General features: G+C 44.4%; 1 protein-coding gene across 1 annotated transcript in view; it reads left to right on the forward strand.

Moving 5' to 3' along the window:
• scn4ba (sodium channel, voltage-gated, type IV, beta a) overlaps positions 1 to 12,134 on the forward strand; it is a 28,462-nt gene extending 16,328 nt beyond the window's left edge. Inside the window, exons 2-5 of the mRNA XM_028808485.2 lie at positions 8,234 to 8,406; positions 8,947 to 9,166; positions 9,245 to 9,374; positions 9,480 to 12,134. Coding sequence (XP_028664318.1) covers positions 8,234 to 8,406; positions 8,947 to 9,166; positions 9,245 to 9,374; positions 9,480 to 9,573 — 617 coding nt within the window. The 3' untranslated portion in view covers positions 9,574 to 12,134. The remainder of the gene's footprint in view (positions 1 to 8,233; positions 8,407 to 8,946; positions 9,167 to 9,244; positions 9,375 to 9,479) is intronic.
• The last annotated feature ends 1,635 nt before the right edge of the window (positions 12,135 to 13,769 follow it).

A 13,769-nucleotide genomic window follows, 5' to 3' on the forward strand; every position in this document is an offset into this window, starting at 1 on the left:
GTGAGAAGCTCAGTCATCCAGGAGGGGCTCGGAGTAGAGCTGCTGCTCCTCTGCATCGAGAGGAGTCAGATGAGGTGGCTCGGGCATCTGATCAGGATGCCTCCTGGATGCCTCCCTGGTGAAGTGTTCCGGGCACGTCTAACCAGGAGGAGGCCCAGGGGAAGACCCAGGACACGCTGGAGGGACTATGTCTCCCAGCTGGCCTGGGAACGCCTTGGGATTCTCCCAGAAGAGCTAGAAGAAGTGGCCGGGGAGAGGGAAGTCTGGGCATCTCTGCTCAAGCTGCTACCCCAGTGACCCGATCTCAGATAAGCGGAAGAGGATGGATGGATGGATGGATGGATGGATGGATGGATGGATGGATGGATGGATGGATGGATGGGATTTGAACCGGCAGCCTTCCGAGCACCCTTAGCCTACACTAATGAACAAAAAAAAAAAGAAGATGAAGCTGAGCCCATTTAAAGATCTGGACTTTTTTCCCTACTTCATTCCGTGAAGCTGTTATATTGTTTCACGTATGTGACGTCCATAGTGCTTAAGTATTTGCCTGTGTGGCCAGTGGAGGTGTCCTAGGTGGGGGGCTAGTGAAGTGAGAGGTTGCCTTTGACATCTATGGAGCTTTGACATCCATGGGGCCTGTGGGGGTCTTAATCTGACCTTGAGGCTGTTGTGGTTTAACAGGAGTGCAGATGCTATCAACAACACGTCGGCCTTCATAAAAACATAAACAATCTGGAAGAAGAAAAACGCATTCCAGAAATCAAACAGAGCACATCGGGACATGTTCACAGTGGATCATAACTGGTAATCAGCTGCCAGAAAGAAAGAAAGAAAGAAAGAAAGAAAGAAAGAAAGAAAGAAAGAAAGAAAGAAAGAAAGAAAGAAAGAAAGAAAGAAAGAAAGAAAGAAAGAAAGAAAGAAAGAAAGAAAGTGCTAATCTCAGCGAACACAGAACTACACTGTTTGGACCCTCACAAATCACTGACAGTTTCCCCCATTTAACGCTCTGCCCCATCATTCCATTTAAAAACTCAAAATAGGGGCTTTACTGTGTTCCAAGCCCACCTGCCCCTCCACTGATGTTGGAAACTGTTTTTGTGACTGGCGTCTGGAGGTCCCCTGCTCTGTGATTATTGCAGGGGCTTCTAGGCCAGTGTTATTAACTGTAAAAAGATGCTTTATAAAATTAGTTTGTTTTTGTTTTTGACATATCTGCTTACCTGCTTTCCTTTTAGATAGATAGATAGATAGATAGATAGATAGATAGATAGATAGATAGATAGATAGATAGATAGATAGATAGATAGATATGAAAGGCACTATATCATAGATAGATAGATAGATAGATAGATAGATAGATAGATAGATAGATAGATAGATAGATAGATAGATAGATAGATAGATAGATAGATAGATAGATAGATAGATACTTTATTAATCCCAAGGGGAAATTCACTTACTCCAGCAGCACCTTACTGATACAAAAAAAAACAATATTAAATTAAAGATTGATAATAATGCATGTAAAAACAGACAATATTTAACACTCACACAATCTTCCTCACTGCTCTCTTCTTCCACTAGGGACCAATTAGCTATGCCTTTGAGTTCAACGGTCCCCGGTGGACCACCCCCACACTCACTTATAGACTCCCCAAGTCATTTGCAAGACTAGGACTGCTCTTTATAAATTTTGTGGCCCAAGTCACAGTCCTGGGTGCTCTTCAGCCTCACTGTCTGGTTAGCCATTAAAGGCGCTGGTTGCAATTCCAGGCTGCCTGCCCTTCTCTTATTAAAATTGAGCTCCAGCACCTATGGGTGTTTCAGAAAGCCTCTGGACTTTTGCTTCTTAGATCATCAACTATGGAGATTCTGGGGCTCTGACTGTAAAAATAGGACCCTTATCCCAAAAAAAAAACTTCCCAAGCCCAGGGATGACCAGGGACTTTTTTTTCCCTGACCCTTACCAATATCTCCGAGATTGCACAGGTGGTGAACCAGCTGAGGGTAGGATCTGTGTTATCAGGGGTGAACTTCTCCAGCCTGGTTGGTAAGGCTGTCCTCATGGCATTGCAGGCAATCTTTGCTTCTGTTTGGGAGACTGGTGTCATTCCAACTGAATGTAAAATGGGACTTGTCATCCCTATCTGTAAAAGGAAGGGTGATCACCTGGATTGTGTCAACTACAGGGGGATAACACTGCTCTTGGTGCCGGGTAAGGACCACGCTAGGGTCATCCTCAATAGGTTTTGTGATCACTTGCTCACCTACCAGTGACTGGAGCAGTCTGGTTTTACGCCTGAGAAGTCTGCCGTCGACCACATCCTGGCACGGAGGGTTCTCATTGATCACATAAGCAAATGTTTTCAGAGTTTCCTTTGCAGACTTTGTCGATTTTCATAAAGTGTTTGACTCATTTGATTGAGCTGCGCTGTGGGACATCCTGAGACTTTGTGGGATCCCACCAAAGTTACTGGAGATCATGGCTGGCCTGTCCAATGGTACTGTGAGTGCTGGGCAGAGTAGAGGCAGAACCACTGTGTTCTTCCCAGTTAATTCTGGGGTACATCAGGGGTCTGTTCTTTGTTCTACTCTGTTCAACTGGGTGTTGGGCAGGGTCATGGGGTCCAGCAGCTGTGGGGCATCTGTTGGTGAAGAGAGATTCAGTGATTTTGCCTTTGCTGACGATGCAGTGATCTTCGCGTAGTCAATGAAGACTCTGATCGGGGGTCTCGAGAGACTGACTGGTGCTTCTTGTTTTTCTATATGGTTGCGAGTCATGGACACTATCCATTGACCTGAGATGAAGACTGGACTCCTTCAGTTCTGTGTCTCTTTGGAGAATCCTTAAGTACCGCTGGTTGGACTTTGTGTTGCTCATGGAGTCCCTAATGAGGCACATTGTGAGGGAGCGTCAGTTACGGCACTACGGCCATGTGGCACGATTCCCCCAGGATGATCTGGTTCACAGGACCCTCATTGCTGACACCTGACTGTGGCAGATAGATGTTCTTTTCTGCAGGGCGGGACTGGATCACGTGTCTGCCTGGGGGGTTGCCAACCGGTGATCCCGAGGTGGGTCATTGTGTGGTGGGTGCGGCAACACGCTGCACCAGTGCATGCCCCCAACCTGACCTGACCTACCACAGGCCATATTGGAGACAGCCCCTTGGTATTTTGGGCCAGTACTTGGACCTCTCCTTCTCCTCCATGGACTTCTCTTCCTGGCACCCTACCTGCTGTCTTCCTGTTGTTCTTTGCAGTCACTAAGCTTCATCACAATGCACAGAGTAGAATTGACATAAAATTTAGAAAGAACTACTGAGAATGTAGGGAGATATAAATAATAATAATAATTCATTACATTTATATAGCGCTTTTCACAGTACTCAAAGCGCTATCCACACAGGGAGGAACATATTATGCCATTACATCCTGCACAAAGCAACGCCTGAGTGATGAACTTATCACAATTCACGTACTACAATACAGGATTCCTAAATAATATTTACTGATGGATGAGCCACACAAAAACAGAATCCACACTAGGCTGGCAAGTATGACAAAGTGTGACGTCAGGGCTTGACGAAGGCATTTAAAGTGACTTTAGAAAGAATTCAGGCCCCTTTACTTTTTTCACATTTTCTTATGTTGTAGCCTTGTGCTAAAATCATTGAAGTTCACTTTTTCCATCATCAAGTGACACTCGATACCTCAAAATGACAAAATGAAAACAGGACTTCAGAAATTTTTGCAAATTTATTAAATAAATAAATAAAATCTCACTTTGACACAAGTATTCAGGCCCACTGCTACAAACACTTGACCTGTGACTTGGGTGCATCCCATTCTATAGATCACCATTGAGATGTTTCTACCCCTTGTTTGGGGGTTCACCTGTGGTCAGTTGGCTTGACTGAACGTGATTAGGAATGGCACGCACCTGTCAACAGAAGGTCCCACAGATGAGCAGAACCCAATTTATGGGGTCAAAAGGAATTGATTGCCTGGAGAGCTTAGAGACAGGATTGTGTCAAGGCACAGATCTGGGGAATGCTGCAGAAAGCTTCCTGGAGCACTAAAATGTTCTCAAGCACACAGTGTCCTCCATTATTCTTAAAGAAGTCTTGGAAGAAGTCTGGAATAACAGTATGCCTTTTTAGAGCTGGCCAAACTGAGCAATCAGGGGAGAAGGGCCTTGGTAAGATAGGCATTGAAGAATCCAGTGATCACCAAAGCTGAGCTCCAGAGAACCTGCGTGCAGATAGAAGAAACTTCTAGAATGACAACCATCATTGCAACACTCCGCACACATTATGACAGAGTGGTCAGACAGACGCCACTCCTCAGTAGAAGGCACATGGGGTTTGTATAAAAGCACCTATAGAACTCTCAGACCATTAGAAACAAAATTCTGTGGTCAATTAAAACCAAGTGTGATAGACGGCCAGGAACCCTGCCCCGCCGGGATGCTTGGAGGAAGGAGGGACCGAGAGAGTGACACTTCTCTTCCCTGGGCACCTGGATGGACCTTGATCCCTGGAGGACAGCGCTTCCAGTACACCAGGAAGTGCTGACGAACCAGGGATGGTGCACGCCTGGAGTGCTTCTGGGTGCAAGGGCTGCACTGGGGAGTGCTGCCGGAAGTTCGTCATCAGGCACCTGGAGCACATCTGGGGCGTTAATAAAGGGGCCGCCTCACTCCATTCGAAGAGCCAGAGTGAGGCTGAAGTGGACAGAGCTTGCGAGACAGGAGTGGAGGCGGCCCGGAAGAACAAGGACTGAGTGCAATCGTGTAAATAGTTATTGTAAATAGTGGAATAAACGTGTGTGTGTTTGAACATCTGGTGTCATATCTGTCTGTAGCCGGGCTAGCTCTTACACAAGATTGAACTGTTTGTTCTCAGTTCTGGAGGAAACCAGGCCTCACTCATCATCTGTACAATACCTTTCCAACAGTGAAGTATGGTGGTGGCAGCATCATGCCGTGGGGTTGTTTGTCAACAGCAGGGACTCAGAGACTAGACAGGGTTGAGGGAAAGCTGAACAGAGTGAAGCCCAGAGACATCCTTAATGAAGACCTGCTCAGAGGGCTGCGGACCTCAGACTGAGCTGAAGGTTTACCTTCCAAAAGGACAAAGCAAAGACAACACATGAGCTACTTAGAGTCAACTCTATGAGTGGTCTTGAGTGGCCCAGCCGGAACCGGGATGCAACCCAGAACTAGAATGTCATCCAACATCCCTGCTGAACCCTTAAAATAACTGTCCACTGATGGTCTTCATCCAACCAGACAGAACTTGAGGAGCTCAGCAGAGAAGAATGGGAGAAAATCCCCAAATCCAGGTGTGCAAAGCTTGTTACATCCGAACCAAGGAGACTCCAGTCTGAAATCTCTTCCAAAGGGTCTTCAATGGAGTACTGAGTAAAGGCTCTGAATGCTTGTGTCAATGGGATACTTCAGTATTTTATTTTTACTAAACTAGGGGGCTCTGCCCGCTGCTCGCTTCACTCGCCAACCCCCGGGCAGGCACTATGCGCTAGCCACTTCGCGGCTCTGCCGCTCACGTGTGGGGAAGCAGATGTACAATTAAAACAGATTTTTATTTTCATTGGAATTGTTACATATGCATAATAGAACTAACTATTTAACATTACAGTGAGTAATTAACCATAGTAAAAAAATAGTAAAGCATAATAAATCGGAAGAAAATGATGTTTAATGTTGCATTAGAGGTATTCATTGCGTAATATGTTTTCGTTTTGTTTGACTTTGACAATAATGGGCAAATACTTTTTAAACTTACACTTTTACAGTAAAAACAGTATTTGGAATTAACTTTTCGTCAATATTGCATTGAATTTTGATTCCGTGTTTGGAGTTACATCGTGACAACGCAACGTATAACTGCCCATGAGTTAAATTCATTTCTTTCTCTCTAATAAATAAACCAACTTATTGGAATATTTGTCCCTGTGATTTGTCAATTGTCTTTGCTAAAGCTATGCTAACGGGAAACTGTAAATGTTTTAATACGAATGGCATATCAAGATCTCCTTTGGTGTCTAATGTTATCCCCTGAAGATTACCTTTCTCATTGCCTGTTAAAATTCTACATGTTAGAATTATCCATCCATCCATTATCCAACCCACTATATCCTAACTAAAGGGTCATGGGGGTCTGCTGGAGCCAATCCCAGCCAACACAGGGCGTAAGGCAGGAAACAAACCCCAGGCAGGGTGCCAGCCCACCACAGGGCACACACACACACCAAGCACACACTAGGGACAATTTAGAATCGCCAATGCACCTAACCTGAATGTCTTTGGACTGTGGGAGGAAACCGGAGTATCTGGAGGAAATCCACACAGACACGGGGAGAACATGCAAACTCCACGCAGGGCGGACCCGGGAAGTGAACCCGTGTCTCCTAACTGCGAGGCAGCAGCGCTACCCACTGTGCCATGCCATGTCAGAATTATTTTTTACCAATTTTGAATACCACTAATCTTGTCCCATTGCATAGCCCATCACTGAGACATAAATTACACAATAACATTATGATACATCCTTCCTTCTACAGTAATTCGGCCAGTGGAAGACCGGACGATGTTAATTGTTGTAGATATTTTACAGGATATTGCAAGTTGATGTTTTCATCTTCCGCACCGTCACCACCAACTGTCTCAGCATAGTCTATTCATATGCATTTAACTAATATGGCGTGTAACTGATTTTCATGGTGTTTCATTTGACTTCATCGTTTCTCGATGCTAGGATTGCCTGTGTACTAATTTCTTCTGTTGATAACCCTTGAATAAGATTTGGACATAATAAGTCTTCTTTTATTGGGAACTCAAAGTGAGGAAAATTTAAAAATTTATAAGAGCTGAGAGAGCAGGAACTGCGTCTGACAAAAGCATTGACATGAATGAGAGGTGAGAGGACCGCGGGCGTGGGCCGTTAACCGGAAATGGTTGAGAAGAGGGTGGGACTTGAAAAAATCTGTTGGCAAAAGTCTTGTCTCAAGATTTTCTTTTATAATAGAGAGATATGCAGAAGTTCCTAAAATCCTTTTTCCCATTGCTTTGTCTTGGTGGAGTTCTCTATTACTCAGCTTTCCCCTTTTGTATTATTAATGCATAGTCTTTGTCAGAATGCCTCATGTCCCATAGACTTGCCACTGTTTCTAAGGTATTGAACTTTATAACTTCTCCCCACCTTCCCTTCTACATTTATAACCTTCAGGCAATTAAATAGAGTAAAAGACAAGCAGGAGTCAAGTTACAACTTTAAATAATGTATTGATAATATTCATAAAAAATAAGAATAAGCAAAGTATAAGTGAATATTGGCAACCATACAACCTGATAAATACTGATGCATAATTTCAGGCGGCACACAGACTTGTCAGTTACTTTAAATGTCTCCAGTTAAGTCATCATTTTTGGTCAGCTTTCTTCAGAACAGGCCACATGCCTGCCTCAATATTGGCTGCTTCTCAGTGTGGTCTTCTTTTCAGTTCATGGTGTTTGAGGTGGTCCTTCATCGTGATGGTGTGAGAGAGACAGAGAGGGAGAAGGTTACAGCACTCAAATGTATACATTCTCTGTCCAAATCTGTACACCGATAGGGTGTCGTGGTACAGAATGGCCTCTGATTAAAAACCAATCCCAAACAGCCATACTTGAGACCAATGGGGGCACACAGTACCTTTCACACCTGCCCCCAAAACCATTTGTTGAGCTGATGCTTTGACATTTCTGTGGGTGGTGATTGAGAGAGTCCTGCAGAGAATCACTGGTCAAACTGGTTTTAGGCGTTTCACCCGACCCTGTCATAAAATAATAAAGACTCAGTTCTAAAGGGGGGGGTGGGGGGTTAATTAAACATCAAACCATTGCTGTTCTTATCAATGATATAACACTAATATTGCATTGTTTTGTCTAAGTTACAAATAAAGACATACAAAATATTTATCAACTTATATCCAAAATTTCACACCACAACACCCGTTGTCCTTCTGGGGTATTATGTGTTATTTGACAAGGGAAACAAATGAATTTACACAATTTTATTCCAGAACTGCAACATAACAAAATCTGTAAAAAAGTGAAGGGGTCGGAATACTTTCTGAAGATACTGTAAGGTGGCACTGGCAGAGAACCCCCCTGTCTGACCTGTTCAGCTGCATGCTTCATTCCGGTTTCATCCTTAATGTTTTTCAGGACTAGCATGGCTGCCTGCGATTCAGCCACTGGAAGTGTCCGTCGGAAAGACATCAAGTCTGGAAGCTCTGAACGGGACGGACGTACTGCTGCCATGCACCTTCTCCAGTTGCATCGGCTTTGATAACCTTTACTTTGAGTGGTCCTATGACCAGAATGGCACAAAGGAAGAGGTAAGAGAGTGGCAAGCACAATAAGGCATCAGTGAGCTTATATTGCGTCTTTTAAACCTTCAAAAAAGATGTGGCAAAAAGTGGGTAGACACCAGAGGGAATGGAATGAATAGGAGGTCAGTGGGTGGGAGCTGCAGTGATGTCCCTAAGTAAACTGCTAGAATGTCAGTCCAGTGCCCAGCCAATGGCAAGTGTGTCACTACATGGCACCTTGACAATGCACTTTTGACCTCACCTTGGGAGATTGTTCTGTGCCCCACTGCCAGAATAAAAGCTTTGGCATGTGGGCCTACTGGGTATGTGGTGATCATTTGGACTGGCTAGAGGTCAGACCAGGCTTTGATGCCAGCTGGGCACTTCATAACTTTATAGTGTGAATTGAAGGTCAGGTTACCACACTCCCATTCTCAAGTATCAGGCATTTCGTCACCCATTTTCAGTTCTTGCACTTTTTCTGGACTGTTTGCAGAGTCCACTTTAAAGAATGAAGTATGGACCCTGCTACCCACATCACTGTTTTGTTCTTCATTCTTTTTACAGTTGTTAAAAGGGACGATAAAGTCCCTTGGCATGGAGCCCCGTGTCCAGTTCAGCACAGACAGAGTGGTCTTTGCTGGTAACACCAAGCTCAACAACATCTCCATTATTCTGTTCAATATTGACTTTGAGGACAGTGGGAAATACACTTGCTATGCAATGAACCCCCGGGAGAAGTATCGGGACCACCAGGCAGTCTTCACATTGACGGTGGTCTCACAGAGTGAGTGCTGTCTTAACATTGCTCTCCCTCTCAGTCTCATCTGGTGGTTAATCCAAGTCTTCCTCTTTGTCTCGACAGTGAAGGTGGTGGACAAAACCCTGACGATCATCATTGCGTCAGCTGTCGGGGGGGTCATCGGCCTCATCATCGTCATTATGATTCTGAAGAAGCTTATTGTCTTCATCATTGCAAAAACTCGGGAGAAGAAGTGAGTCAAAGCTTCTGCTACCTTTCAATTCTTTTTCTCTAAGGTAGATCCCACAATCCTTCTCCTCACTTCCAAACCTCTCTTCTTTTCTCTCTGTCTCTCCAGTAAAGAGTGCCTTGTCAGCTCCTCAGGTATCGATAACACGGAAAACGGCCTCTCAGGATCCAAACCAGATACGAAAGCCACGCCCAAAGCATGAAGACTACATACTTTACACTTCAAGGACTGTTTTTCTTTCTTAGTAATAATAATAATAATAATAATAATACGAGTAATAAGTTATGCTCAATTATATGGATGCATAAGAAGCATCCCCGAAGAGGCTGGGCTGGACCGGACTTCACTGCTTCTCCCAACAGGGGTATGTTGGACTTGTAAGACTCTCGCTTCACAGTGGTGCCCGAGCTCAAAAGGGTACCTGTGATGTCATGGTGTAGGGAGGGGCTTCCTCATTTTACTTCTGCAAGTTGTCCCGCCATAGCTCAGATCTGGTCTGGCCCAGCCCAGGTTTGAATCTCAGCGCTTGAGATGAACCCATGTGCCTGCTTCACGGCTGCGCCCCTACTGCTGGAGCAAATGGCAGCACTGAACCCCAACCCCTAGCTCCAATGTGAGCGGCTTGTTATGCGCTTCCTGTAGCTATGCAGTTTTGGATTTCAAGTTTATTGTTCCTGTAAAGAGTGGTTTAAAGTGCCCCCCTCCCAAACCCTTTCCCACCATTGCCCGTCTCAGTCCACCGACTGAATCTATCACTCCTTTTTAAACACACCAACATTTCATTTGCCACCCATGCCTTACATGCTTTGCCTCCTAGTCCACCCACTTTACCCCTTTATATCAAGTGTGCACTTGCACACTTTGAAGGGTGTTCCAGTTCCAGGCGTTCATCTGGCATCTGGGTGTCATCAAAGTGTCCATGCATTCTGCACTACGGCAGAAGTGATTTTACCTTTGAAACCTGCCATGTGTTGCATTAGCCCAGGTGAGCAACTCCTTGGTAAGTAGTAGCTGGAAATGGAGCTTAAAAACACACACACCCACACATTCAGAAAGTTTTGTCTTCATAAAGTGTTGACATATCAAGATCCTTTTAAACATTCCATGGTGAGCAATCTGTCCCCAGTGTTCCTCACCAAAGAAGTGTTTTACTATGCAGGCTGGAATGATTTAGCTCCGCCCCCTGTATCTTGCATTGATCAAATAGCCCCGCCCACTCTTGCATGGAAGTAAACCTCAGGTTTAATAACCTGCATCATTGAGGTCAGCATGTCCAGCCTTCACTTAGATGACCCTTGAGACAAAGCAGCAGATCATGTTGAGGCTGGACAAGCATGCAATGAAGCTCTTAGGGTCTGGACTGTTGACCGTCTCCCAAAGCGTCTGGCTGACAATCAGCACTGACTCACTTTGTGCCAGATTGACCGCAGAGTCCCTGGCACGTGACCACTTTGAGAGGTCAGAAAACATGCGCACTTATTCTGTGTGAGTCAGGGTGTCTCCTTCAGCACTTCCCCTAAGAGCCCCCCACTCACCCACCCAAGGGCCAGCCCTTCACAACGCAAATGATGGCATGGTGGTCATCCTCTGAGCCCTGCTCTTGTTCCTTTACCACCCTGCATGAGCATGTATAGCCATGGCTTTCAGATTGCCATTTTTTAGTTTCCGAGTCCAGGAGAAGACACACGTGTGAGCTGCGTCTGCTTGCACCGCCATACGTGCACTCCAGTGAGGTGCAGTTTCCGAGTTCGCTGCCTGGTTACTTCATTTTCACTCCATCCACTTTTCAGGTTTTGTGTTTTTTTTGGGTGGTGAAGAGGTGTACTGGAGAAAAGTCGCAAAGAGTGAGTGGTCCAAGTGTGAGGCTTCTCACTCTGTAACTTTATTTTGTTGTTCTATTGAGACACCTCACTCCCCAGTGTAATAGAGAGATGTCTCACTTATCAATGTCGACTTTTACTTTTTTTTTTTTGTTTTGTTTTGTTCATTCTTCAGTAGAATTGTGCAGCTTCACTCCTCACTCCTCATTATAGACCATGCCTTAGTCTAAGCATGTATCACTTTTCAGGATCTTTCAATGGCACCCATAGCACTCACTTTTTTGGGGTGACTTAACACATGACTTGTTGTTAATGTAGAAGTGACTCACTCCATAGTCTGAACACATACCACTTTCCACTTTGACTCCTTGGGGTACAAGTGTCACACTCCTCTTTTCATCCCCTGCTATAGAGACCCCTCATTCCACAGAGCTGAAGCAACTCACTCCCCAGAGTAAACACATTCAGTTCTACTTCACAGCTCACTTTCTTCTTTGCACATTTATTTAGAGTATCTTTTCTCATTTTAGAGACAGCTTCCTCCTTTAATGTAGCAGCACTTTACTCCTCCATATAAAGATGTCTCTCTGCTCAGTGTAAACAAAGATCACTTTATAGCTTTACACCTTAGTGAAAACCTACTCGGCGTCACACCTTAATATCATTGAAATTACTTTGAAGACGTATCACTTTTGAGTCTCACTCCAGAGTGTTGTGCAGTTGCAGTGGTTGTGGGAGTTTGTGCCCCTCTGTAGCCTCACTGTGCCACGGGAGGACAGTTTCACTCCTCAGGGTAGAGACATCTCACCCGTCTTTGTAGAAGCCTATAAATGTTTTTTTTTTGATAGACACAAATCACTTTTCAGTTTTACTCCTCATCTTTTGGTGTAGAAATTCCTTATTTGAAACAATTTTCCCATTACAGTGTCACTCCATAGCATTACTGTAAAATACACTCTGACCTTACACGCTCACTCCTCAGTGTAAACAAAAGCTGTTTTTTACACACATTTACCTCTGCACATCCTGCTGCTATCTTTGATTAGAGGTACATCATGCCTTAGTGTAAATCCTGAAATATCACTCCTTGGGGTTAACACATCTCACACGAGGTAGACATTTCTACTGCACTTTGGAGAAAGATTGTGCAAATGCCCTTTCTTTAGGGTAGAAATGCATCAATGTATCTTTCTCTTCATTAACTGGTGTGGAAACACCTCACTCCTGTATGTAAACACACCTGTTTTATTCTTAGGTGTAGAAGCAGCTCACTCCTCAGTTTTAAACACACCTCTTTTTTACTTACTAGTGAAGGGGCTGCTCCCTCCTCACTGTAAAGACACCTGTTTCACTCAATGCTATGGAAACACCTCACTTCATAGTGGAAACACACTACTGTTTTACTCACAGGTGTAAAAGCTGCTCACTCCTCAGTGGAAACACACTTGTTTTATTTGCTGGTGTACAAGCACCTCACTCCACAGTGTAAACGCGCATGTTTTATTCATAAGTGTAGAAGCAGCTCACTCATCAGTGTAAACACACCTCTTTTTTACTCACTATTGAAGGGGCTGCTCACTCCTCACTGTAAACACACCTGTTTCACTCAATGGTATGGAAACACACTACTGTTTTAATCACAGGTGTAAAAGCTGCTCACTTCTCAGTGTAAACATGCGTGTTTTATTCCCAGGTGTAGGGACAACTCACTCCTCTGTGTAAACGCGCATGTTTTATTCATAGGTGTGGAAGCAGCTCACTCCTCAGTTTTAAACACACCTCTTTTTTACTCACTATTGAAGGGGCTGCTCACTCCTCACTGTAAACACACTTGTTTCACTCAATGATATGGAAACACCTCACTCCATAGTGTAAACACACTACTGTTTTACTCACAGGTGTAAAAGCTGCTCACACCTCAGTGTAAACACTCGTGTTTTATTCCCAAGTGTAGGGACAGCTCACTCCTCCGTGTAAACACACTTCTTTTGATCCTTAGTGTAGTAGCAGCACACTTCGAGTTACAATACGTGTACGTTTTTTGGAGCCCCTCTGGTGTATGTGCTCTGTAGACATCAGGTAACCAGACTTAAGCTTTGGTACAAAACAACATCAGCCCTCGGTGTAAACTCTGAAGTCACTCTGCTGTCTTCCTCCCTCGTGTGGAGCCACCTGACCCTTTTCTTTTATTCATTCTTCTATCCATCACAATCCTTTATTTGAAGACAAATCCATTTATTTTTGGTGTGGAGGTGCAGCACTTTACATCCATGAGTGGAGTTGTATGGAAGATCCTCACGCAAGTTTTGAACACAAATCATTTTGAATTTGCACTCACTTCCTATGGTAACACTTCACTCTTTCTGTCCTTCCGTTTCCAGACTTGAACAGTCTATGTCTCGTCTTGAGACAAAACACTTTAAAGCTCCATTTCTCGATTTCTAATACTCATTCCATCCATCCATCCATCTAAAGGTCACTTTGCTTCCAAGACATAAACAGTCCCTCTCGCCCCTCGGTGTGTAATGATAAGACACTTTAAAGCTTCATTTCACACCACAGAAGCTGTTGACTCCAT

The sequence above is a fragment of the Erpetoichthys calabaricus genome, chromosome 9 (assembly GCF_900747795.2).
Source record: "Erpetoichthys calabaricus chromosome 9, fErpCal1.3, whole genome shotgun sequence".
NCBI lineage: Eukaryota > Metazoa > Chordata > Cladistia > Polypteriformes > Polypteridae > Erpetoichthys > Erpetoichthys calabaricus.